Source organism: Pseudorca crassidens, chromosome 16, assembly GCF_039906515.1.
Source record: "Pseudorca crassidens isolate mPseCra1 chromosome 16, mPseCra1.hap1, whole genome shotgun sequence".
Taxonomy (NCBI): domain Eukaryota; kingdom Metazoa; phylum Chordata; class Mammalia; order Artiodactyla; family Delphinidae; genus Pseudorca; species Pseudorca crassidens.
In genome coordinates, this window is record NC_090311.1 from 17,814,659 (window position 1) to 17,842,135 (window position 27,477).

The 27,477-nt window shown below is 46.4% G+C and overlaps 1 protein-coding gene across 1 annotated transcript in view; it reads left to right on the plus strand.

Moving 5' to 3' along the window:
- LOC137209494 (guanylate cyclase 2G-like) overlaps positions 1-27,477 on the plus strand; it is a 55,019-nt gene that overhangs the window by 17,795 nt on the left and 9,747 nt on the right. Inside the window, 17 exon segments of the mRNA XM_067711177.1 lie at positions 581-766; positions 2,270-2,414; positions 6,229-6,364; positions 7,452-7,647; positions 7,759-7,873; positions 8,261-8,424; positions 10,724-10,861; positions 11,443-11,475; positions 11,477-11,527; positions 12,165-12,269; positions 13,018-13,089; positions 17,474-17,642; positions 19,233-19,427; positions 24,363-24,422; positions 24,425-24,533; positions 25,264-25,404; positions 26,308-26,500. Of these exon segments, the coding sequence (XP_067567278.1) occupies positions 581-766; positions 2,270-2,414; positions 6,229-6,364; positions 7,452-7,647; positions 7,759-7,873; positions 8,261-8,424; positions 10,724-10,861; positions 11,443-11,475; positions 11,477-11,527; positions 12,165-12,269; positions 13,018-13,089; positions 17,474-17,642; positions 19,233-19,427; positions 24,363-24,422; positions 24,425-24,533; positions 25,264-25,404; positions 26,308-26,500 (2,208 nt within the window).

A 27,477-nucleotide genomic window follows, 5' to 3' on the forward strand; every position in this document is an offset into this window, starting at 1 on the left:
AATTGACAGTTGTAAGTTTTTCAAGTTTTTGCTGCCCATTGTTAAAAGGTAAGCTTTCTGCATATTAGTTGCTCGATGCCCCAAGTAATCTTTTCTTATTTATTGATTGATTTTTTTGGCTTCCTTCCCACTGCTTTGAAGCTAACTAGAAAACATAAACTTTACATGGCAAGTCTTCCAGGGCCATTGTGTTTCCAAGGATTAGAATAAAAATTCACATTTGATGTTGAGGACTTCCCTGGTGGCACAGTGGTTAAGAATCTGCCTGCCATTGCTGGGGTCATGGGTTCGATCACTGGTCCAGGAAGATCCCACATGCCGCAGAACAACTAAGCCCAGGCGCCACAACTACTGAAGCCCGCGGGCCTAGAGCCCGTGCTCCGCAACGAGGGAAGCCAACGCAATGAGAAGCCCGTGCACAGCAACGAAGAGTAGCCCCCACTCATGGCAACTAGAGAAAGCCGGCACGTGGCAATGAAGACCCAACGCAGCCAAAAATAAATAAATAAATAAAGTTGATGTTGACTATTGCTTAGGGTATTTCCTACAGAATGGCTACATTTATTTCATTATTTTTCAGGACAGTTTTTGGAAGGAGGTATTGACAAATCAGAAGGTGATGCACTTTCCCTTAGTCTACAAGTCAGTGATTCTCATAGCCCTCAGCTCCTCGCGAGAAGGCCCTGGAGATGAAGGCTTCCGAGAGCTGGTCCTCCGAAGGCTGCGGGGGCCGCCCTTCCACGGCCCCCTCCACATGCTGGAGCAGGTCTGATGGGCGTCTTCCTACACAGGTCCCTCCTCCCTTCCTTGAGAATATCTGTGTTTGGCCACTCCCCAGGCTCCTAACACAGACACAGACACACACATGCGCACACACACACACACACACACACACACACACACGCACTTCTTCATCTTCCACAGCCCCAAATAAACAGTGGCCCGATGAGATCTTGTGAAATCTGCACCCCAGGTCCACACGGAGGACAGAGGTTACTAGATGAGTGATCGGTTGGCCTTTGGAGTCAGAGTCCTGGGCTTCCATCCTAATTCTGCTATTTACTACCTATGGGGCTTTGAGATGAATTGTTTAACCTCCCTACACCTCAGTCTCTTCACCCAAAAATGGGACTGATTATGACATCTGCCTTCCAGACTGTGGTTTTGAGTATCTAATGACATAGTACATGGAAGTAGCAGAACAGATACCAGTGGGTGCTCAGACCATGACAGTCTCCTTTCCCAGCAGGATGCCACGACCAGGAACCAGAATGGAGTAGTCAGAGATGTGGAGCTAGGGCAGGTCAAGGCAAGCAGATGTTCTGAGAAGGCAGCCGGGAGAGAGCCCATCAGCCAGTGGTAGTTCCAGTATGTGTGGGATTATGGGGCAAAATGTCTGATTAACTAGACCATTGGCCAGATCTGGAGCTCCTGCCAGAGCGGGGCCAAGCTGAGCCTGAAGGCGATGAGAAGCTACTGATGACAAGGGTTCCATTAGGAATGAGGCAGCTGATTGTGGATCCCAACACACAAGGAAAGATGGTGGATCAATGAATATTTGGGGAGTCATCTAAGTGTCAGCTCTGTACCTGGTTCTATGGGGAGAACAGTGCCTAGCGCCTAGTAGGCACATGCATTTTTGTTGACTAAATGAAGTATTGAAGACCTACTATGTGCCAGTTAGTACAATAGATACTATACCTATTCTGCCTCATTTAACTATCCTTATACTCATCACAATAGTGGCTTTATCCACATTTTATAAATGAATGAACCGAGATTCAGAGAGATTCAGAGAGGTTCTGGAACTTACCCCAAGTCTCACAGTAAGTACCAGGGCCAGCCTGACTCCAAGATCCACCCTTTCAATTAAACCATATTCCCTCCTGCCTATGGCCTAAAAAGCTGTTCACAGCCCAAAAGATCACGCAATCTAATTGAGAAAACAAGGCCTAAAGAGGAAAAGTGAAGCTGTGATACCTAGGTATACCAGCACAGGCCAGGATACGTGGAGGGTCCTCCTTTCTCTGTGGAATAACGGAGAACGTGTGCTATGTTACACTGTTAAGAGGATGGAGAAAGCTTGCTTCTAACTGAGCCCGGACTGTGATGTAGCAGGCCATGGGCTTTTTTTTTTTTTAAATCTTTTTAGAAATTAATTAATTTTTATTGACAGAGAAATCAAGAGCTTCACAGACAAGTAAAAGCTAAGAGAGTTCAGTACCACCATGGGCCTTTTTCTACCCGGCCTTTGCTTCCCTCATCCAAGGTGAGCCGTTACCCTGCTTACTTTCACGATGCAGTCCTGCTGTATGCTGAGGCCGTGAAGGAGATGATAACGGCCAGAAGGGATTTCTGGGATGGGCGGCAGCTCGTCATCACTCTGAAAGGCTCCAGTCAGACTGCTTTGCCGGGTAAGTGTCTTGACTGTGGTAGGTTTGCCGAACTCAGGCCAGCTGAGTCCGTGGGGCTTGGCGTTGTTGGGCGTGTGATTACAGAATTCCGCTTTCTCACGGAGATTCCGGCCTCTGGGAAGTGTTGTTGAGGTTAACACTCCCAGCGGCCACCGTCTGCTCTTTCTGCTCTGTCCAGAAGGCTGCCCAGACCAGGTGGGGGGCCTCTGGGGTCTCTTCCCGCCCCTGAAAAGTCTCTCCCACAGCTCCTTTCAAACCGAACCCATCAAGAATAAAACTCAAGAGGGTGGGACCCTCCTCCTGGTATCACTCCCATGATCCTCCACAACCTGCATCCTCTCTGATGCGGTGCCTGTCTGAATCATGACCATCAGCCTCTGAGGATGGGGCCAATCCTATTTTACTTTCCTTGCAGGTGTGAGGATAGGCTTGGAAGTGAACTGTTTTGAAATCACCCTGGGAGCTGGCCAACGGCTGTCATCTTGGTCTACTCCAGCTTTTTATTTGGTGAGACAGAGATAATACATATTGCCACATCTAATACTAATAACCAGCATCTATTGAGGGCTTACCTTATATCAAGCTGGGTGCCAAGAGCTTCTGTGCACTATTTCATTTAATCCTCACACCACCGATGAGGCAGTGCTATTACTATCCATAATATACTACACAGGTGAGTAACCCCAGGGTAGAAAATTTACTTACTTGCCCGTGGTCATAAAGTTACGAGATGGTGGAGCCCGAATTCAAAATAAGGCCTGTTTTTATCTCCAGAGCTCATGTTCTTTACTGTTGTGTAACACCAAGGAGTAATTAAAATATTGGGTTGGCCAAAATGTGCCTTTGGTTTTTAAGTAAAAATAAATGACACATTTTTCATTTTCACCAAGAACTTTACTGAACAACGTATTCACTCTTTTGTTCCACTACCTTCTACCATTTTTCAGGCAACTTCATAGTTCCATCTTCCCAAAACTTTTAATCTTTTTCAGCAAAGAACTGTTCCAGGTGCTCTCACAGTCTTCCAGGGAATTGAAATTTTTACCATTAAGAGAATTTTGTAAGACCGAAATAAATGGAAATCTGAAGGGGCAACGTCTGGTGAATACAGCGGATGAATCAGAACTTCCCAGGCAAGCTGTAACAGTTTTTGCCTGGTTATCAAATAAAGAAGTGGTCTTGTGTTATCTTGATGGAAGATTATGTGTTTTCTGTTGACTAATTCTGGACACTTTTCGTCGAGTGCCGCTTTCAGCTGGTCTAATTGGGAGTGGTACTTGTTGGAATTAATCGTTTGGTTTTCCAGAAGGAGCTCATAATAATGGACTCCCTTCCAATCCCACCATACACACAACATCACCTTCTTTGGATGAAGACCGGCCTTTGGTGTGATTGGTGGTGGTTTATTTCACTTGCCCCACGATCTCTTCCGTTCCACATTACTGTACAGTATCCACTTTTCATCGCCCATCACAATTTGTTTTAAAAACCGAACATTTTCTTTACGTTTAAGTAGAGAATTGCATGCAGAAATAAGGTCAACAAGTTTTTTTCTCTTAACTTATGTGGAACCCAAACATCAAAGTGATGAACATAACCAAGCTGGTGCAAATGATTTTCAATGCTTGATTGGGATATTCTGAGTATGTTGGCTCTTTCCCGCGTGGTATAACATTGACTTAACGTCTCGATTTGATCTCTATCAACTTCAGCTGGTCTACCCGACCGTGGACCATCGTCCAGAGAGAAAGCTCCAGCACGAAACTTATTTTTTTTTAAATATATGTATTTATTTATTTATTTTGGACTGTGTTGGGTCTTCGTTGCTGCACGCAGGCTTTCTCTAGTTGCGGAAAGCAGGGGCTACTCTTTGTTTCGGTGCGCGGGCTTCTCATTGCGGTGGCTTCTCTTGTTGCGGAGCATGGGCTCTAGGCGTGCGGGCTTCAGTAGTTGTGGCTCATGGGCTCAGTAGTTTTGGCTCACAGGCTCTAGAGCGCAGGCTCAGTAGTTGTGGCGCGTGGACTTAGTTGCTCCACAGCATGTGGGATCTTCCCGGACCAGGGATGGAATCCATGTCCCCTGCATTGGCAGGTGGATTCTTAACCACTGCACCACCAGGGAAGTCCCTCCAGCACAAAACTTTACAAACCACTCTTGACACGTTCGATCAGTCACAGCTCCTTCTCCATACACTGCACAAATCTTTTTTTTTAAGTTTCAGTTGCGTTTTTATCTTTCTTGAAATAATAAAACATAATATGCCAAAAATGTTGCTTTTTTTTCCATCTTCAATATGCAAATGGCTACACAAAAATTCACCAATTTTGATGTCTTTTTCTAAATGAACACTGATATGACAGCTGTCACATACAATCTAACAAAATTGTTTCGAATGAAGTTAAAGACAACTAAGTGCTACTAGAGTCATCTTACGGAAAAAAGCAAATGAATGTTTGGCTAATCCAATATATGAAGTGCTTGGCACGTAGTATGTGCTCATTAAATGGCAACTAGTTATCTTTCCTTTGGCTTATCATTCCCTTAATAAATTAAGACTTAAACTTCATCCTAAATTTTCAAAAGGACAGCCAAGTCCTGCTCTTTGGGGCATTCCTAGATTCAGTTTACAATGACCCCATCCACACCTTTTCCAAGTGGAAATATTAACTTGATTCCCTTTCTTCTTTTCTTCCTGACCCTGAAGCATTTGCTTTAAAAAAGGGGATGAAGTGGGAGGAGTCTGTCTTCCTGCTCTCAGTTTAATCCCCTCTGTCAGATCAATTTATTTCCTGGTTCAACCCTGGTTGTTGCATTTGCTGCAGCCCTTTCCCTGTGCAGACCTTGGGAGGGAGCTGTGCTCAAGCCCCACATTCAGGATGCCAGCAAGTGGGCACAGCAAGGCAGCGAGGGCTGTGGGAAGACCACGCACTTGGGGCCCAACAGACCTGTGTCTTCCTGGCTCTGGAAACTCCAAGGGGTCTGTGCCTCCAAGCCCTGCTTGCTTATTAGGAGTGGATGATGGTGCCTCCTCTGTGGGGTCAACCGGGACTAGATGTGTGAAATCACTACCGCCCTCAGTGCTGGGCACATAGCAGAAGCTTATGAATGTTAATGTTTTGTCCTGTCCCCAGTGGGAACAAATCATAAGTCCTAGATCAGACCTTGGGTCCTAGTTTGGGGTGTGGGACTGCTGTACTTTACTCCTCTGGGATCTCTGATGTGTCCTTTGTGTGGGGGGCAGGGCACATCCTAAGCAAGAACAAGGAATGCACCTGGGCCAGGTCTGAGCACAATGCCTGAGCACGAACCAAAACTGGGAAGGAAGGGCCATGCTGAGAACAAAGCTTGCAAACTCGTGTCCCAGGGTCTGGCAGCGTGGAGAACGTGGGGGGCGTAGGATGGTAGCGGCTGGGAGGAGGCAGTGTCCCCAGCCCCAGCCAACCGCTGCCATGTCATTCGGCCTCCATTGGTCATATCTGATTGTTTGGGAAGCATAGATCTTGGGTTTTATGTGAAATTAGTTGGAAACTGCTTAACTTTTTTTTTTTAATGCTGGATGGTCCTCCCCAGCGTAGGCCTAACAGAACCAAGTGGCCCTTGAGCCCCACCAGGGTACCACCTCTGAACTATCTTCTTTTTTTCCCACTCTCCTTCTTGACTGCCTCTTAGATTCCCCGAAAGAGCAAAAGACTCCTGGGTGGCTTTCAGCAACTGCTGGGGAGGGCATTCCTCTGATATGACTCGGCAGGCTGGCATTTTGAGCTCCAAGCTCCTCTATGTTCCCTTTACTGTGTGCAAGTGCCTCTCTTTCCAGGAATTACTAGCCCCGTGTTTGTGGACTCCCGGGGAGAAAGATGCATGGATTATTGGGTCTATGCCCTACAGAAATCCTCAGATGGGTCCCTCTTTCTTCCTTTTCTTCATTATGACAGCTATCAGGAAGTCATCAGGTATGGCAGGGCCTTTCCCTAGCTTAGCTCATGCTACAGGAAGAGGCCTGGGAGGAGAGGAAGGGCCGGTCGTTCTGCTAGGAGGCCAGCTGGGGATCCAGCTCCTATAATCAAGTTGTCTGCTGCTCTCTGAACTCATAAAGATCGACTTTGGGCCTTCGACGTGGTCTTGCCCTTGACTGTGGGTGTGGCTCAGCCACTTCAGGTTCCACTTATAACACGGCATCCCTACCTGCACCTCCATGTGGGCCTGGGCCTCCTCATATGCTCCAGCTGGGCAGGTCCCACAGCCCCAGTGTCTCAGGGAGAGGCCCTGGCCCTGGGCGATGATGGAGCACAGCGCCTCCTACAGGGTCAGGTTCACAGTCAGTGAAACCAACTCATGCAGACAGCCAGGGGGACACCAGGACCTGGATGCTGTCCTGGGCTCACAGTATCCAGAAATCCCTTGGGAAAAAAAAAATCTCTGTTTCTGTTCTCTCAGCTATAAACCAATGAGCAACTACATGAGAACATAAAACTTAATTCAATTTCTACTTGCCCCCCCCGCCATCACCCACAATTCAGATTTGACTTGACACTTTTCTCTCCCCTACTCTTATGGAATTTTAATGTCCCCGAATGGGTTGGCCCAAGAAACAAAACAACCATGGCCAGCTAATTCTCTGTATTGTAGGAACAGGCATTCTCCAGGCAGGGGTGACATTTTGGTCCGTAAAGTGTCAAGATGCTGTATAACAAGATTTGTCTGTATCAAACACGGGAGAAAACTACAGTAACGTTGGAGAAGCGACACTTCATCTTTTAAATCAGAAGTGACATGGTTTAAAACAAAAGATCGAGTCAGTTGTTCTACCGAGCAAAAAGATATTGCTCTCTCATGAATTATATTACCTGTAGGCTAGGTTTGAAGAATCTTGGTGAGGTGGGAAAACCGGATGGGTCAGCAGCTGTTTGAATGAAGAGACCAAGGCCTGTTTTTTGCAAATGGCATGTGTGTTTCAGTTGCCCCTGCTATGCCTGAGGTAGAGACGAGTTGAATAAATCAAGTTGGCACTGACCTTTCATTGTCTTCTTTTTTTTTAAGACCCACGGGGAATTTCTCCACGGTTCCCTTCCCGAAGACAGACGTGGCTGTGGATTTGCCAATGAGCTCTGTGAAACTGAGCCTGCTTTTGCAGATCAGTGTGGCCACCTGGAGAAGGCAGCAGGAAAGGACTCTACAACAGGGCTTCTCAGCAGTGGCAACAGCATCGATGTTTAGGACGAGATCATCTTTCTGTGTAAGGGGCTGTCCTGTGCCTTGTAGCAGGCCTAGCATCGTCCCTAGCCTCCACCCCACCCACTAGATGCCAGCAGCACCCTTTAGCTCTAACAGCCCCAAACGTCTCCAGACATTGCCAGATATCCCCTGGAGAGGCAACGTCATGGCCTCCCCTGTTGAGAACCTCTGCCCTGGGGAAACCTGGCTCCTGAGATCTGAGTCTCAGGAATTCCATTTCTATGGAGGTAGAGTCTGGACAAGGGAGTGTTCCCTGGTGGTTAGGAGCTCAGGCCTGGAATGAGGTGGATCACAACTGAGAACAAGTGTAAGGAGAGCACACAGTAAATGTTGAATGAAAGGTGGTGATGGTCTTAGAAGTCATCCTTTTTTTCTCTACAAGGGACGTTTCTATATAAGGAGGAGGTGAGTGCAGTTGCCGTGGGAACCAGAGGGGTGTGGGAAGACCACACACTTGGGGCCCAATAGGATTCCTGGAAAAGACAGGCCTGAGTGGACGCCTTGTGCCCTAACCTGGACCCGTGCCGGGGCGGCTTTTGAGCCATCTGTTTGGCAGGGCCGGGATGTGCTCACTTGTGCTCTTAGGTGGGCCTGAGTAACGATATGCCCGCCAGGTGTGACTGCTGTGATTTTCACCGTAACCCTCCTGATTACCAACCTGGGAGCTGTCATCATAGGTCTGATTTTAAGGACACAGAGGGAAAAACTGCAGAGGCAAAATAAAGGTCTTTGGTGGCAAATCAATTATGATGACATCACCATTCTGTCCCAGAACAAGGTGAGGCCACGCCTGGCCCAGACATCCACCTTCCTGCTCACTGCTGGTGATGCGTGGAAGGGACCTGATCTAGGAGCTTGTGGGGGCGGAGGCTGACTCATTTATAAAGTGAGCTCTTAATGGAGAGTCTTAGGCCCTGAGTTCCGGTTCTGGAACTACCACTTTTTGGCTGGGAACATAATTTCCCAGCCTCAGTTTCTGAATACTTAAAAATGATCAGATGGCTTCTGAAGTTCCCTTCAGCCCTGGTCCCTGGTGGGTAGAAGAACCCATACATCCTGTTCAAATATTAACGCTGTCTCCTGGGGAGCACTTAGTTATTTTCAAAACCGCATTAACTCCTTTAAACTACTGATAACTAAGACAATATAATTCATTTGCTCAACACACACGTGTTGCCTGTCTACTGCAGGCCAAGCAGAGTGCAAGGCACGCCACGGATGGATGCCTTCTGACGGAAGTAAGTGCTCTGGGAGGTGTCTACAAGCTGAGGCAGAAACCCCGCAGGTAGAGGGATTGAATGTCACAGCATCATGAAGGCTTCAGAGAAGAGGTGCCATCTGGGGAGAGTGGGTTCGCTAGTGGTGACCAGGAGAGAAGTAACGCAGGGTGTGCTGAGGGCTTCTCAGGGCTGTGAAGCTGGGCACACATTTAATAAAAATGACATTATTTGATAAGTATATAACAGTTACATAATTCCAGAAAATATAGCCATGACTATTTTTATGCATATCTTAAGCTTGAAGTCTCTTTTCTTTCTTTCCTTTTTTGTTTTGCTTTTGTTGTTGATATAATCTTTGCAAGCATATATTGATTATTCTGGAATACTCACTGCCTTCCCAGAAAGGTTAGTGAGAATTGTTCTTTAGAGTAGAAAGATAGACTCAAGTTTCTATACTTTAATAAGAGCTCTTTGTTCCTGGGAGGGGGGGTGGAGGGAGGGGGTGAATTTTGCTTTCATCTCAAGTGATTAAAAACCCACAACTGGGGCTTCCCTGGTGGCGCAGTGGTTGAGAGTCCGCCTGCTGATGCAGGGGACACGGGTTCGTGCCCCGGTCCGGGAAGATCCCACATGCCGCGGAGCGGCTGGGCCTGTGAGCCATGGCCGCTGAGCCTGCGCGTCCAGAGCCTGTGCTCCGCAGTGGGAGAGGCCACAACAGTGAGAGGCCCCCGTAACGCAAAAAAAAAAAAAAAAAAAAAAAAAAAACAACCCACAACTGAAATAAATTTTACGTCAAAGATCAAGAATTTTAGAATTTCATATAGTGCTTGTTCAGGAATCCACGTTACTCATGATATCCAGAGAATAACAAGATATGCAGATCAACCACTGAATCAGAATTTATGTTTTTGAACAAATGTGTGAATCTTAAATATCTCAAAGCGAAAGAAAAGTGTTCTAGAATGTTGTTGCTTGTTAGAAAGCACTCAAGTTAGACCAAGGTATACAGGTTTGTTCTAAAGACATTTAGGTTCATTATAAAAGTAAGGAAAGCATGATGGGTCAACAATCAAACATTCTTCTCACGTTACGTGTATTTTGTTCCCGTTATATTGGCTTTATTTTCAAAATTGTAGTTTATAGTATGTTTCCTTTTATTGGTATCTTTGCATATACTATTCACTGAATAAGTGAATTACGACTTTCAAGAAAAAAAGGTGACTTGGCAGGTACCAAGTCAAGGAGGCTTCAACATGCTATGACCAGGAGACTGGGGTTCGTTTGTAAATTATTTTTCAAGTGTCCCAGGGGATTCTGGTGCTCACTGGTCTGGCCTTGGGTGAATGATGGAATGCGGTAGAGGTGGTGGGGAGGAATTCTGAGCCTCTTCTCTTCAACTACAGCAGCTCTGCTTTGAGCTACTGTTTTCTACATTAGGCTTCCGAGTAAGACTCTTCTAGAAAAACAGGGCTCCTCTGTTTAAAATATATTCTCTAGGTGCTGGGGAGGCACTGGGAGTGTTACACAGAGAGTTCACCTCCTTAGATGCTCATTGAGGAAAATGACTGTGTCATCAGGTCACACATCTAGTTAAGGGCCAAAGCCAGCACTTGAATTTGGGCAGCCTGACCCCAGAGTCTTAACCACGACATTGTGATGTTGGCACAGACACGAGAGTGGTGCGGGTAGCAGTTCAGCACTCACACTTCGGGTGAGAGAAATCAGGGTTTGAGTCCTGACTCTCATTTACTAACTGCTATTAACCTTGGTGCTAATTTTCCTCATCTATAAAAGGCATAGTCTCATCAGTACTTGGTCATCCTACTGAGAGCACCTGAATCGTGTCCTGTTTCGCAGCCATCCCAGAGAGGCACACCTGTGTCGAGAGGGAACAGCAGTAACTCATCTAGTGTGATGATTTCTGGGGACTTAAGCTCCTTTGTTGAGAACCAGCAGGGCAGAGAGCTATTTTATGCCCCAGTAGGGCTTTACCGGGTAATTCTGAGGGCAGAGTGGCTGTATGCAGATGTTCAAATTCTGGCTGTACTACCTACAGATGTGTGACCTTGAACTAGTTCCCTAACCTCAGGGATCCCATCTGGAAATGGGCTAATCACCCCCCGCCCCCCCCACCCCGCCTTGCAGGGCTGTGCTGCCTGTTAAATAAGGTCTGCTGTGTTGAGCAGCTAGCTCGGCTCCTGGACACAGCACGGGGCTACCCGAGGGCTGATCTGAGCAGGGAGGAGCTCGATGATCCCTTCTGTAGGTGGGTTTCTTGCCAGTCTTCCTGCCCCCCTTCCTAGCTCTTTCTGAGTGTAGCTTTTTCTGAATCAGCCTGGGTTAAGAACATTCCGCTTTGGGAGATCAGCTCGGTGCTTTGTGACCACCTGGAGGGGTGGGATAGTGAGGGTGGGAGGGAGGGAGACGCAAGAGGGAAGAGATATGGGAACATATGTATATGTATAACCGATTCACTTTGTTGTAAAGCAGAAACTAACACACCATTGTAAAGCAATTATACTCCAATAAAGATGAAAAAAAAAAAAAAGAACATTCCGCTTTGTCTCCGGATCCAGGGAAACCATGTGGCCATCTGTGATGCTGGTGACCCAAGCGCGAGCCCGGGTCAGGAAGCCGTCTGTGCTGCAGGAAATCCGGCTGGTGAGGCCCCCAGCCCTGGGAGGAGGCAAAGCCTTGCTGCCCTCTGCCTTGCCTCTGCCAGCTCCCTGTTCCCACCTGGGTTGTGGGTGGCCTTCACCCCAAAGGACAATGGTGGGAAGCTGCTTCCCTTAACTTGGCCCATGACCCCCACCCGCCAAGAGCCCAGACTTTAGACCTCAGACGCTTATGGCTGACCCAGGCACCTGCATCCTGGGAGCTCTCCTAGCCTGTTTTTGCCTTTAATTCTTCCTGGCCTTAATTCTGCCTCTTCATTCTTTGTGTCTGTATCTGTCTCTCTCGAAGCTGGTCCTTGCAGGGGAGTCAGGCTCATGGGGTCCACTTCCTCAGTTAATCCCCGTGACTTTGGGGGACTTTGATCATGCCTCTCGTTTATGTGCTGGAGACAGACTGCCTGGATTTACCTCCCAGCTCTGCCACTACTAAGTTGTATGATCTGTAACACATTAATTTATCTTTTGAGCATCAGTTTCCTCATCTGTAAAATGGGAGCAGTCATAGTTCTTATCTCACAGGGTCTTTGTGAAAAATTGCTGAAAGTGTGTAAAGCACACAACATTGTCCCTAGGGCAGAAGACACATTATTATCATAAGCTATTATTACTATTATCATTTTCAGATGTATGAATTAAGGCATGAAAACTTTGTTCCCTTCTTGGGTATTTGCGCAGAATCACCCAACATCTGCATTGTCACCCAATATTGCAAAAGAGGAAGTCTTAAGGTAAGTAAAATAGTAAATCTTTTTTTTTTTTTTTGCGGTACGCGGGCCTCTCACTGTTGTGGCCTCTCCCGTTGCGGATCACAGGCTCCAGACGCGCAGGCTCAGCAGCCATGGCTCACTGGCCCAGCCGCTTTGCGGCATGTGGGATCTTCCCAGACCAGGGCACGAACCCGTGTCCCCTGCATCGGCAGGCGGACTCTCAACCACTGCGCCACCAGGGAAGCCCGGTAAACCTTACCTCAGGTTTGATTAGCAGCAGCTAATAAAGAAGCTTATAAGTGCTTTTGCCTCTTCATCCAAGAACAGCTCCTCTCTGGTTTAATTTCAAGACCTGAATTATCTTGCTGGGCTGCCTGCAGGGGAAGAAATTAGCAGCGCAGTTGCCAAGTATCTGGTCTCTTTGTTCTGGGAAATTGTCTGAGCTTGGTTTCATCTCCTACGATGTCATATCTACATCTGAAGTTTGTTCCTGGGCCCATCTTTCCCGTGGTATGTGACCACCAGCTTTATGTCAGGAACAAGGAAGTGTCTGTAAAACTCAAGACTGCGTAACTTTCTCAATATTGAGTCAGGTTATGGTTTCTTCCAAGGAGAGTTCCGGTTACTGGATTTAGAGCCCTCTGCCTCAGGTTGTATCATTTCTACTCAACAGCATCCAAAGCATTAGCATCAAATCCACTGAACCCGCGAAGATCACTGTGCTTCTGGTTGAGTCACTGGTGATGTTCCAAGTAATTGTGTTTTCTAGGATGTTTTGAGAAACTCAGGCAATGAAATTGATTAGATATTCAAGCTCTCATTTGCATATGACAGAGTCAACGCGAGTATCACATAAACCCGTGTAAAGAGCAAATGCTATTAGTGTTTTTGAGGGGACCAAGCTAATGACCTGGGAATGGGTCCTGGTGGGGAAGTCACTCACTCTGACACATGGCAGCAGGACAAGGCTGGTTGTCATCTGTCAATCAACAGTCCGTCCATCAATCAACATTCCCATCCATCAACTGACAGACTCCTATGGGCAAGACCCTGCCTGGGTGCTGCGAGGGATACATGGGTGAAATGTAAACTCTGCCCTCCTAGGTTTTAGGGCCAGTGACTCCTTGAATGACTGTAGTAAGTTACTTCCCCTCTAATGGTAACCGCAGATGCGGTGAGCTTAGAAGAGCAGCTGGATTTTAGCCCAGGCTGAGGAGAGCATCCTCAGAATGCTAGTCCGTACTGATATGGCCCACCCGACTCATTTCCCACGTGTGAAACAGGGATAATAATAGAGCTACCTTATATTTTGTTGTGAGAATAAAGTAAATTAATATACACAAAGTGCTAGAAAGTATCTGAGCCGAAATAAGTACCAAATATATTTTAGCTATTATTGTTGTTGTTATTATTATTACTCAGCCTCCACTTAGGTTTAATGGACGTCGAAGGAGTTTTCTTCCTCAAGAATTTGATTGCTCTTTGTGTGTAAGGAGCTGAGTCTTAATGGCCCTGTTAAGCTTTGACTTCCCAGGCCTTAGTGGGAAGCCAGTGTATTGTTACCAGGAGACGTAAACAAACAGAAACTTCTCTGTGACTGGTTTCTGACGACAGCCCTGGGCCACCACTCATTATTTCAGTAAAACTTTATTGAGTGTCTGTTAAGGGTTTGTCATACTCTGGGTACTTTCATATGAAGAGAAGGACTTGTTTCCATCTTTGAATGGCTTAAAGTTAAGCTAGAGAGAAAAAAAATAAAAAGTCATGAAGTGTACATAAGAAATTATTTAAGTGGCGGTGGAATGGTTATAAAATAGGAGGATGTGATTGGCATCCTCTCCTCCTCTGGGCTCCTCTCTCTTTCCCCTCACCCACTTTCCCTCCCTTCCCACCAAGCCCAGGGAAGTGCTCTAGTCTCTGGTGATCTGTCTCCCACCCAGTCAAAACAGTTGGCATCATTTATATTGGATGTAAAGAGAAAGCTAGTAAGTTCTCACCATGGTGTGAATGACTAGTAGATTTAGGCTTTTCAGTGGAGGCATTTTGCTTTCAAGAAGAATTGACTCCATATATATGTGTTAGCAAATACCGTATGCTAAAACATATATATATATAATCTAAAAAAAAAAAAAAAAAGAATCGGTTCTGAAGAACCTAGGGGCAGAAATAAAGATGCAGATGTAGAGAATGGACTTGAGGACATGGGGAGGGGGAAGGGTAAGCTGGGACGAAGTGAGAGTGGCATGGACATAAATACACTACCAAATATAAAATAGCTAGTGGGAAGCAGCTGCATAGCACAGGGAGATCAGCTCGGTGCTTTGTGACCACCTAGAGGGGTGGGATAGGGAGAGTGGGAGGGAGATGCAAGAGGGAGGAGATATGGGGATATATGTATATGTATAGCTGACTCACTTTGTTATACAGCAGAAACTAACACACCATTGTAAAGCAATTATACTCGAATAAAGAAAAAAAAAAGAATTGACTCGAAGGATTCTCTGGAGAAATGCTGGGGAGGGTGCGAATGACACTTTGAAGGGGAAAATCTCCCTGGTGGTCATCAGCTATTCTAGGTCACTGAGTCTATCCTCCACTCCATGCCAGGACAGAGGACAGCTTGACACCTTGCTTTGGTAGGCTCGCTATCTCCTGAAATGGAGTGTACACGTTATGGGATCCTGTAAGGAAGCTGCAATGCCAACCTTCGCTGAAAGGGGACCAAGAGTAACAGAAGAGGGCTTCCCTGGTGGCGCAGTGGTTGAGAATCTGCCTGCTAACGCAGGGGACTATGGGTTCGAGCCCCGGTCTGGGAAGATCCCACATGCCGTGGAGCGGCTGGGCCCGTGAACCATGGCCGCTGAGCCTGCGAGTCCGGAGCCTGTGCTCTGCAACTAGAGAGACCACAACAGTGAGAGGCCCGTGTACCGCAAAAAAACCCCACAAACAAACAAACAAAGAGATGTGTGCCATCTCTTGCAGAGGACTACATTCCTAGGATTCCAAGCATCCTGAAACATGTTATTTTTGTCCCAAGGGAAGGAGCTCCGCTAATATACCTGGATGTCAGGGGTGGTCAGCAGCAACCGGAATGTAGAACGTCTCATGCCAAGGGTGAGCCTGGCACTAGCAAGGGCAGGGACAGTCGTGTGTGTCAGGGAGACTCCTGTGGAATGGAAAGGTCTCCGTGAGGTCAGAGAGAACTCTGGCTTGGACACAGGTCTCCCCAGATTTCAAGACCAGACCTCTCAGCCTGTTGGAACCTCGCTGGAAACATTCCAGAGGGAGCCCCACCCAGGCCCTTCCTGTCTGATTAAGTGAGTTGTGTTTCCAAAATGTGATTCAACTTTATCACCTCAAAAAACAAATACGCAGATTGATAAAGGAGCACGGCCTCCTGATTCTTTAGGGAGTGAGGTGGGCATGGTGTACCCACTGTCCTGAATGTTTCCTTATTGCTTTCTGTATTAGCCTGTATTTCTAATGCAATATTAGCTCAGGGTTCTTGCTAAAGCTGACAATGATTCAGCCTGTCGTCACTGCTGGAGGAAGAGGTGAGTCCCAGAGCTGGTGCCCAGGAGGCCTCTGGGTGCAATAGTACGTTCAGGGGCCCTCCTCACATTCCTTCTTGTTGGGTACCGAGGGCCGATGACTTCTCGTAACCACACCGTGTGACTCAGCTGGACTTGTGGTTCATTTAACCTGGCAGTGGTGCCAGAAGAATAGGTATGCTTCTACCTACCCTCTTCCTCCCCCACCTTCCTCTTACAGTCACCCAGGGCACCAGAAACAGTAAAACTAGTGGTTTAGAAGTGGCTGGGCTTCAAAGGCGACTGGACCTGGGTTTGTCTCCCAGCTCTGTCCCCACTCCCTGGGAGCAGTTTAAAACCCTGAGTTCCTTCATTGTGAGAGATCCCCATCCCCCGCCCTCATCTCCTTGCTAAGTAAGAATCATCACTGCCTTGAGGACGGAGCTCCCTCAGCCGGCCTTCAGATTAAGCCCTCTTCCTCCATTCTGATCACTCACCTCCGCACGCAGGCTTGGTTTGTGTGGGAGGTAATCTGCAGCTAGTATAGGTTCTTATATCTGGGCCCTAGCATTGATATATTCTTTTTAAGCTCCCCAGGTGATTTTAACGTGCAGCCAGGGCTGGGAACAATTGACAAGGACAGGTGTTCTCAGACTAATAAGCACACGCATCTCCTGGGGATCGGGTTAAAATGCACAGACTGATCCAGTAGGTCTGGGCAGCGCCTGAGATTCTGTATTTCTGCCAAGCTCCCAGGTGCTGCTGCTGCTGCTGTTCCCTGGGACATGACTTTCAAGTAGCAGGCGTCTAAGGCAGACCCATTTCACGGATGGTGAAATCGAGGCCCCCAGGTGATTTGTTTGAAGAGACTGACTGGTGAAGTCTAGACTTGAACACGTCTTCTGACTCTAGAGTTTGTTCTGTCCTCTTTATAAATAACAGTGCTTCACTACTGTACACAAATAATTGACGTAACCTCTTAAGAACACAGTGAATGACATGAGAATTTTTCAGCGTTCCTCATTTCATTGCCTCTCCCTGTGAAGTGCTCAAACAGGACCCTTAAGTGCATGTAATAAATATAATATTCTATTATTATAGAACCATTCTTTGTAGATAGTAATGGAATATAATCCTCAATATGTAAGTAATAAAATAATATTTTAATTGCATAGTGTTGTTTCTAGATTGTTGATATCCTTTATTATATTCATACAAATTTTTCATTATGATTTGTAGCCGTCTTTACTCTGTGTCAGGCACCATGTCTGGTGGTTCGCAGGTATCATTACATTTAATCTCCACAGCCACCCCGAGGGGGATTATCGTCATCTCCATTTTGACAAGAAGGGTGAGGCTTACAGGGAAAAGTAACTTGCCCTCTACTGTGTGGTAGAGCTGGGATTTGAACCCAGGAGTCTGACCACGAGGCTACATTTATTTTAAGCTGGCCTTGCGTTTGTGGCTCCACATGGAGGGGCCAGAAATAGTTTTCTCCTTTTTGGGTGTTCCTGCCCAGGGTGATCCCCTGGGCGAGGGGCTGTGTTAATGGCTCTTGAACAAATGAACGTGAAGATGGGCATGTCTCCCGCCATGGGTCTGTCTGTTTCTGTCCATCTGCCGCTGTGTCTCTGTTTCTTCCAGCAGCGTCCGCTGGCACCTGCTCTGATTCATTTGCTCATTTCCACCCTTCAGGGCTTGCTGTTCCTCCACAGGAGCCCACTGGGATCCCTTGGCAACCTGAAGCCTTCCAGCTGCCTGGTGGACAGACGGATGCAGGTGAAGCTGTCAGGATTTGGGCTGAGGGAACTCAAATATGGCCGGACATACAGAAGATACAACGAGAGAACGACGGACCGCTCGGGTAACCGTTGGCAGGTCTTGCACCCACTAGCTGTCAGGAGAGGGGTAAAGGGCTCCTTATCCCACCTCTGCTTTCTGAGGCTCACGTGCACGGGTACCTGCAGGTGGGCCTCCCTCTGGGGCTGATGGTATGTGGTTATTCCAGCCACCCAAGGAGATGAGGAAAAAATAACGCCCACGAGTGGCACGAGTCCATGGTGGGGTGTCTGAGTTAGGAGACTAGTTCCCACCCTGGCTTAGCTGGGTGACCTGAAGTGAGTCACTGCCCTTCTCTTCAGTCCTCTGTGTCTCCTCGCGTCTTCATCCTGTGCTCTCAGCGGAGAAGGCGCGACCTGCCAGGCACCTTACAGATGATGAGCTCAGTAGTTCTCCAACCTCTCCGCGCTCCGGTATCACTTGAGAAGCTTTAAAAAATATGCAAGGGGCTGGGTCCCACCCCATGCCAACTGAATCAGAATTTATGAAGAAGGGGTCTGGGCATCTGTATTTTATTTATTTGTTTGTTTGTTTGTTTACTTATTTATTTGGCTACACTGGGTGTTCGTTGCAGCATGCGGACTCTCAGTTGAGGCATGCCTGTGGGATCTAGTTGCGGTGTGCATGCGGGATCTAGTTCCCTGACCAGGGAGCGAACCCGGGCCCCCTGCATTGGGAGCATGGAGTCTTAGCCACTGGACCACGAGGGAAGTCCTCATATTGTTTTCTAAAAGCCTCTCAAGTGATTCTGATGGGCATCTCAAGATCAGACCCACTGCCCGGAGTCCAACCCTCCTTTACACGTGCGCGAATTGAGACTCTACGACTCTTCCTACTTGTCCAAGTTACTGAACACTCCTGAGTCTCACCTTGCACTGTCCTGGGCCCTGATGAGCCCAGTGCCCTCCACCTTGACTGCCTGTCTCTGAAGCAGCACACTCCCAGCAGCTTCGCTGTGTGTACATGGGGAGGTTTCTATAATATGGGGGCAGGATGGTATCTTGCAGAGAAAGGCAAAAGGGGGAAATTTTGAAAACCTGCTAGCAGCCACTTCTATCTTCCTATCCCCCAATATATTTTCTTTTCATGATTATAACCTATAATGATATAAACCTATAAACCTCACTGCCAAAGAAATGTAGATTTATAAAATATACAGAATACATACATCTGTAGAGAGAGAATGCAGATTGGTGGTCGGCAGGACATGGGAGGTGGGGGAAATGGGGATAAACTGCTTAACGAGCTCAAGGTTTTACTTTGGGGTGTTAGAAATGTTTTGGAACTAGGTAGAGGTGGTGGTTGTACAACATTGCCGGTGTACTAAAGGCCACTGGATTGTTCGCTTTCAAGTGGTTAGTTTTATGTTCTATGAATTGTTAAATCATTTTTTTACTGTAGGCAATATAGAAAGGGAAAAGGAAAAGGAAAGCCACCTGCGATTGCACCGTTGTGAGTTAACTGCTGTTAACATGTTAGGGCAGGATCATCCTGATTATTTCCTCCCTATTCACACACACGGACCCCCAAGTGTGTGAATATGGAGAAAGTCTAGAACCATCAGGGCTGACTTCTCAGGGGCTGGATGCTTTCACTGCTCCTGTGCTTCCCTGAGAAAAAAGGAGCGGCTTTTCCAGTTCCACCCGGCAGCTGACATCCTCGGCTTCGCAGAGCTCTGCTGGACGGCTCCCAGAGGTGCCCCTTTCAGGCACCCTGAAGGGAGACGTTTACAGCTTTGCCATCCTGATGAGGGAGCTGATCCACCACCAGGACCACGAACATTTTGATGATCTAAACCTGGCACCAGAGGGTAAAGCTGGGAGAGACTCCTTGGCCGGCTTTGGTCATTCGGGCTAGCTTTTAAGTGCTTGTTTTTATTGTTTTGTTAAATGTTTATTAATTTAGAATCTATTCCATTCTTTTATTTTTAACATTCATATTTTTTAAATAATTAGAAGACAAATTGCAGTTTAGTTACCAAAAAAAAAAAAAAAAAATCAAGAAACTCAGAACTATATAATTTATTCAAGAATAGCAGCCCGAACAGTTCTGTTAGAAAATGAGTCAGATTGTGTCACTTCTCTACTCAAAATCCTCGCTTGACTTCCCATTTTGGGAGTGAAAACTAAGTCCTTACAATAGCCTGGAAGATCACTGGAGGCCTCTGATGGGGCCTCTATGACTTATATTCGTGTCCTAGGGCTGCCGTAACAAACAACCCCAAGCCTGCTGGCTTGAAACAACAGAAATTTATTCTCTCACAGTTCTAGAGGCTAGAAGTTCAAAATCAAGGTTCAGCAGGTCTGAGCTCCCTCTAGAAGCTCTAGGGAAGATCCATTCTTTGCCTCTTCCAAGGTGGCTGCCCCAGCGTCCCTGGGTTTGTGGCCATGTAGGTCTATGTAGAACCATCTTCACATTGCTGCCTTCTCTGTATAGATCTCTTCTGTATGTCTCCCATGAGGACACTTGTCCTTCGATTAGGACCCACCCAGATAACCCAAGAAGATCTCATGCTGTGGCCTCTCTCTGGGTATCTCTTACCTCATATTCGTATATGCAAATTTGCCTCATTCTTTCTTAAGGACTACAAAATTTGTCATTGTAAGGCTATGTCATATATTATCTATTGATAGACATTTTGACTGTTTTCCATTTTTTGCTGTTCCAAATTGCTGCGCTGAGCAGTCTTGTATCTTTGTGGGCATGTGTGAATGTTTCTTCAGGATAGATTTCTGTTCATGAAATTGAAGAGGTAAATGTATTTGATTCACTTTTTTTTTTTTTTTTTTTTTGCGATACGCGGGCCTCTCACTGTTGTGGCCCCTCCTGTTGCGGAGCACAGGCTCCGGACACGCAGGCCCAGCGGCCATGGCTCACCGGCCCAGTGGCTCCGCGGCATGTGGGATCTTCCCGGACCGGGGCACGAACCCGTGTCCCCTGCATTGGCAGGCGGACTCTCAACCACTGCGCCACCAGGGAAGCCCAAGGTAAATGTATTTTAAACATATTTAAAATTTTTGATAAATGGTGTCCAATTTTCTACTTACAAAGGATATATTCAGGTTTGTTTTTTTTTTTTTGTTTTTTTGGCCAGGTTGTCTCTTAACACATTCCATGAGGGAATTAAGCAAAAGCAATGGGAGGTGAAGCAAAATTTGATCAAAATTGATAAGAAAATGTATAGCAGGTGGAACCCCCTGGCACTTTTAATTTCCACTTTGGCTGCACATTGGAATTTCCTGGGAAACTTTAAAAACTGCTGAGGCCTGGATCTTAGACTCAGAGAATCTGATGTCACTCGTTTGGGGTATGGCCTGGGCGTCCGGGTTTTTAAATTTCCCCAGGTGATTCTAACATGCAGTTCAGGTGGGGAACCACTATCTAGGAGAGAGGATAGGGAAGTGTGTGTGTGTGTGTGTGTGTGTGTGTGTGTGTGTGTGTGTGTGTTTCTATGTAAACCCAGCCCGCTCTTCTCTCTTGATTTTTTTCCCGTCATTTCTTTTTTATTGCCTTTCCTACCATTTCTAGCCCATCCCCAGGGACCTATCCCAACTCTCATCTTTAGAGCATCATGCATTCCCTGGAGACTTTTTCAAGTCAGGAGGCTTTCTGAGTGTGCTAGTTGCTTTGAAAGCAGATTCTGATTCTAATCTGTGGGTAAATGAAGCAGACGTGAGACTCATCCTAAAAGGTTAATCTCAGATCCAGGGGCATCTGAATTTGGAACCCAGCAGCTAGACACATCTTCCCTCCACTGAACCCAGGCAGGAGCCCACCTACACTTGCTAAGCTCAGCTGCCATGTGATGGTGCCAACGGGGGGTGGGGGTGGGTGGGGAAGGTATGGGAACGCTGTGAAAAATCTGTATATTTCCCCCTCCTTGTAGTCCTCTGCTCATCAGGGTAAATGAGAGCTGGTCACAGGGGACGATAGATACACAGGACCACAACCAGGAAAAGTACGACGTGCACCTAATTTATGGAGAAACACACCCTTCCATTAACTTCCCATACACCATTGTATGGGAAGTTAATGGAAGTCCCATACAATGTAGTCCTCTGCTCATCATTGTAGTCCTCTGCTCATCTGGGTAAATGAGAGCTGGTCACAGGGGACGATAGATACACAGGACCACAACCAGGAAAAGTACGACGTGCACCTAATTTATGGAGAAACACACCCTTCCATTAACTTCCCATACACCCCTGCCAACAATCCTGGTACTGGAAACAGTACGGATTCTCTGCGCACACTAGACCAATGGTTCTCAAATGTTTTAATGGGCATCAGAATCACCTGGAGGCCTTGTTCAAACAGAATTGCTGGGTCCCATCCTCAGGGTTCCTGACTCAGTAGGTCTGGGGTCAGGCCTGAGAATCTGCTTTTCTATCAAGATCCCAGGTGATGTTGAAGATCCAGTCTGCGGAGCACTGGCCTAGCGTGGCCCCTCGACCAGTCGGAGCAGATCATCTGGGAACCTGTTAGAAAATCACGTTTCAGGCTTTACTGCAGACCTTCTGAACTGGAAACTGGGGGTAGAAGTGGGGTGAGGCGTGGGCCCAGGGTCTGTGTCTAATTAGCTCCCCAGGTGATTCTGATGCCCACTAACGTTTGAGACTTGATTTCCCCTCTTCCTATACTGTCCCGGTAAGAAAGAGGTCACGATGTGAAATCTTCACCTAAGGACGGGGGTGTTTGCTCCACCACCTTGAATGGAGAAATATCTACATAAATTGTTTGGAATTTATTTCTATAGGTTTGTCTATTCTCTCCCATTTATTTATCCATTCAATTTCCTATTATATTTCATTTATGATATTTATATATAATTTATTATATAGTAACTTTATATTTTGAGTTATAATCTAATACTTCTTTATTTATTTTGTGGCTCAAAGTGTTTCATCTTTGACCATTTAATTCCAGTTGGCTTCTGTGTACTTTGACATACACCCATGGCAGTGTTTTGTTTTGTGCCTCCTTAGTTTCTGGTGGTATAAGATGCTTTAGCTTCATCTTGTATTTTCCCTGCTCCAATACTAGAATCAGCTGCTTCTCTCTCTCTCTTTTTTTTTTTCCCCGGTACGCGGGCCTCTCACTGTTGTGGCCTCTCCCGTTGCGGAACACAGGCTCCGGACGCGCAGGCTCAGCGGCCATGGCTCACGGGCCCAGCCGCTCCGCGGCATGTGGGATCTTCCTGGACCGCGGCACGAACCTGAGTCCCCTGCATTGGCAGGCGGACTCTCAACCACTGCGCCACCAGGGAAGCCCCTCAGCTGCTTCTCTTAAGAAGCCCTGGCTCCTGTATTGGAGAATGAACACCTGGACACTAGATGTGCTTGTTGCTGCTGGGATGCTGTTGCTTCTAGCCCCTCTCATGGACAGAGCAAGATAATATGTGGGTATATACTAACCCCTATGTATACACACATTCCTATCTCTATCTACCCATCTGTATCTGTATTAAGCTAAACATGGGTCCATAGTGACATCTCCAATGTCGTTATCACATGTTTCATTTACTTTGGTCTCTGCCCATCACTGATCCATAACCTCCCTTTCCAACAGTGAGAATCCTGGCTCCCACCATCTGCCATCCACTTACTTATTTGTTCAATCCCAGTATTTGAGTACAGTCGTTTCAGAGTTCTTCATCTGTACCTCCCTGAGAGGCAATTCTACCAACCTGGAGTAGAGTGGTTTTGAGTAGCTCCTTTTGACTTTAGCCTCACCGTCTCTAGTTGTTTCAGAAGTTACTTACGTCGGCACTTTATCCCCATCCCCTTCAATGAGATTAGGTCACACATTTGTAAAACAGATTCTTTTGTCACAGTCTGCATTCTGTCTTGCAGTTGTCCAATCTCCCAGCTGATATTTTTTTTAATTTGCATCCTTTAAGGTTCACTCTTTGTGCTGTAAAGTCCTATGGCTTTTGGCAAATGTGTGGTGTCATGATCCGCCAATGCAATATTGTGCAGAATAATTTTATGACCCTAAAAAATCCCCTGTGCTTCCCCTGATCAACTTCTTCTCCTCCCCAAACTCCTGGCAGCCTCTGAGCTATTTTCTGCCTCCATAATTTTGCCTTTTCTAGAATGTCATATAAACAGAATCAGTCTGGAGCCTTTTCAGACTGGCTTCTTATACTTAGTAATACCTTTAAGATTCATTCATTTTGTTACACCACAGTGTTTTTTTTTTACCAAAACACAAATACATTGTTCTCAAAATATTATTTCCTCTACAAAACCTGGTTAAGCAGAATGTTTAACATATGTCGGTAGAAGCCAATGAGGAAGTGAAAGAAAGTAGGTTTACAAAGTGGGACACAGAGGTGGGACATAGTAGTTAACATTTATTGTTTGTTAAAATAACTTTTATGTAACATTTTATATGGAATGCAAATTGCGTAAAGCACACTTTGCGGATTTCTAATACCAAATGCTATACGCTCCTGAAAGCACGTGGAGATATGCTTCATTTCAAGAAAAGTTCTATTAGAAAAAACCTTTATCAAAAAAAAGATTAATTAGGGTGTGCTTATATGTTTTACATTAGAGTCCCCATTTTCCAGGAGGATTCCTAATACTTCTTGTAAAATACTCAGATTTCTCTGAAATTCTGATCTGGTCAGTTTACTTAAAAACTCAATTTACAAATTTAAAAACATGTCTGTTTAAAGTGAAGTGTCCCAAATGGCACAAAGCTCAGACATTTAGCTGCTTAAACCCCAGATGGATTTCAGAAATCAGCAGCCAAATCAAGGAGCCCAGGGCGTCGGCGCCGCTTCGACCTTCCCTGTCAGAGAGGAGGGAAATGAAAAGATGGTGGTCATGGTGAAGGCATGTTGGGGTGAGTCTCCAGAGAAAAGGCCCACTTTCCCTTCCATCAGGAAAACGTTATGGGGGCTTCCCTGGTGGCGCAGTGGTTGGGGTCCGCCTGCCGATGCAGGGGACGCGGGTTCGTGACCGGGTCCGGGAAGATCCCACATGCCGCAGAGCGGCTGGGCCCGTGAGTCATGGCCGCTGAGCCTGCGCGTCCGGAGCCTGTGCTCCGCAACGGGAGAGGCCACGGCAGTGAGAGGCCCGCGTACCGTAAAAAAAAAAAAAAAAAAAAGTAAAACAAGAGCCTATAGGATCTAGAAACGCCCCTTACATCTGTCGTTTGAAAAGAAAACATCTGGTGTTGCCGTCTGAAAAGAAAAGAATGACCCATCCTGAAATCTACATTTCTGCGTGACCATGACGATTGACATGGAGCATGTCGGGAAGTGGGGGTGGTGGGGAGGGCAGTGAAGGTTACTGTTTGTTGAGTGCCCACTGGGTACCAGACACAGCCTTAGTACTCATTATCTGCCTGAATCTACAGAATGACCCTGGGAGGTATGTATTACTATCCTCATTTCCCAGATGAAGAAACTGAGGCTCAGAGGGTGCCCCTCAAGCTCACAGGGCTGGTAAAGGACAGGCTCTGTCCTGCCAGGCGGCCTTTGGGCCATTGTCATTTCACTGCTGTCCATCGGCAACCCTTAAGTAGGAAACCTTAAGGGCGAGACATGTTGTCTTGGAATGTATACTTGGAAGTTGTTCTCCACTGTGGCCCTAAAGTTCTTGGAAAAAGACTTAAATCTCTGGGTTCTTTTAAAGCGGCGTGAATGTACTGAACAGTATGGTGAGCAAGCTGAGAGTGTACCCCAATCACCTGGAGGAGGGGGTGGAAGAGAGGACCAACTAGCTGATGGCCGAGAAGAGGAAAGTGGATCAACTGCTGTGTACAATGCTGCCCAGGTATTCCACAAAGTAGCAGGGGCCTTGACAAACTAGGAAGCAACACCATCGCTATTTAAGGAGACCTCACATGGAGAGACTCTTTCCTGTGTTCTTATTCTAAGAGAATGTTAGTCTCTTCTAAAATGCGTCAAGCATTCTGTGTGTAATTTGGTACACCTTGTAAAGGGAGATAGAGGCAAGGCCCTGGAATCCACAGGAATTAGAGAACGCAGGTCTGTAAAAGATGGAATATAGGGGATGCAGCAAGAGGAAGCGACCACTAGATGGCGCTCTAGTTTCAGGAGTCCAATTAATTACTACCCTCAGCATATTCAGATTTTACGTCTGCCCAAATGCTTTGCACAGTACAATAGGCACCAATAACTTCAGATTCAAAACTTGCTTATTTTTGGCTCTGTTATCACCTGTGCACTCTCTAAACACTTAGAAGAGCATCTGCTGTTAAAATTCCAGCACCCTTCTTATGTGTCTTGACAAAGAAATGGGGTTGGTGATTTGAATGTGTCAGTGTGAGATTGATTGATAGAAGCAGAAATGTTAATTTGTGGATCGATGAATGTTTACATTTGCTTCCACATCTGCAGACTGAGTCGTTAAAATCAAATTCTATGGCCAATTGGGGCAAATGAAATTCCCTCAGGGAGAAAATCTTTTTGAAAAGGGATTTATGTGAACTGCTTCTCACCCCTCCCTGAATTTATACCCACCAATTCAAATATCTCTTTAGAGAAAATGCAGGCAGAGAAATGGGTGTCAAAAGAATCCCTCTAGATGATGGATTTTTGTGACCCCAAAATCTAACCCACCGAAGAAAAGGATCTACCAGGGAGACTTTGTAGGGGTCTATAGGAGACAAGATGAATGATACTGTTCAAAAACGATCCTATTCTCTGGTTTCAGCTTCATTGGAGAACAGCTCATAGCTGGAAGAGCCGTGGAACCAGAGCATTTTCAGTCCATGACAATCTTTTTCTCTGACATTGTCGGATTCACGAAACTCTGTTCTCTCAGCTCCCCGCTGCAACTTGTGCAGCTCCTTAAGGACCTGTACAGTTTATTTGATCACATCATTAAAACTTATGATGTGTATAAGGTGAGACACCTGGTTCCTGGGTTGTGGAGACACACATGACCCTTGTAGGCTGTCTCCGGGCATGAGTGAGGATTAATCCGGCCCTAGACCTCAGCCAGGAGGAAGGTTCTATTTCAGGCTGGCAGTCTATCTCAATTCATGGCAGAAACTCAATATTTGATTCCTGTTTGTTTTCTTGGAAAAGGGCTTGATTCATCACAGATGTAGGTGCTTGTCAAGAATCATCAGTTGTTCCCTCTGTTTCCTTCCATTATTTTGTCTCACAGTAAACACATTTCTAAAACAGGCATTGACCTTCTTCTGGCTAATTCCTCCAGTTCCCTCCTGAATATATTTTTTCCACATTCAGAGAGGCTCACATTTACTCTCCTTTAAAGACTGTCTTTGGATCTGTCGTGAGTCTCACTTCTGTTACTGTGCCCTTAGCAATTCAGGTGAAGATAGACCCCCAAGCTTAGACTATCAGACTCACGGCTAAAGGTCAGACAGCAACCACCCGCCTAGTGCTACACTGGGGATGTATGAACAGGATCACCTAGAGTGAAAAATGAATCTTGCAGGGGAGGAGAGCAACATAATAATTTGGCTTCATTCACTGGTGGTGATGATGAGGCCACTTTGTATGCTTTCTGGCTGTTCAGATGGGGCCAGATCATGACTCCAAGGTGCCCATGTTCACACGCACCTGGTGGGCAGCCACTAGTTTACCAGCTCTGACCATGATTGCAGGGCTCTGCCTGTGGTCCTGGAATCAGGAAGACTTGGGACAGTGCAATCATGTTCCCTGGCAACACATCCTCAATGGTTATCCCCTCAAATTCCCCAAAATGTTGCCTCTGGTCAAGAGCAGAAGGAAAGATGGTACAGGTAATCACAAAGAGCAGATCACATTCACCCAACAAAAATGGAAGCTGCTCTGCTTAGACGAGCCTCCTCTGGGATTTCCTCTTACTGTTTTCTTCTTAGCTACGTTTTGC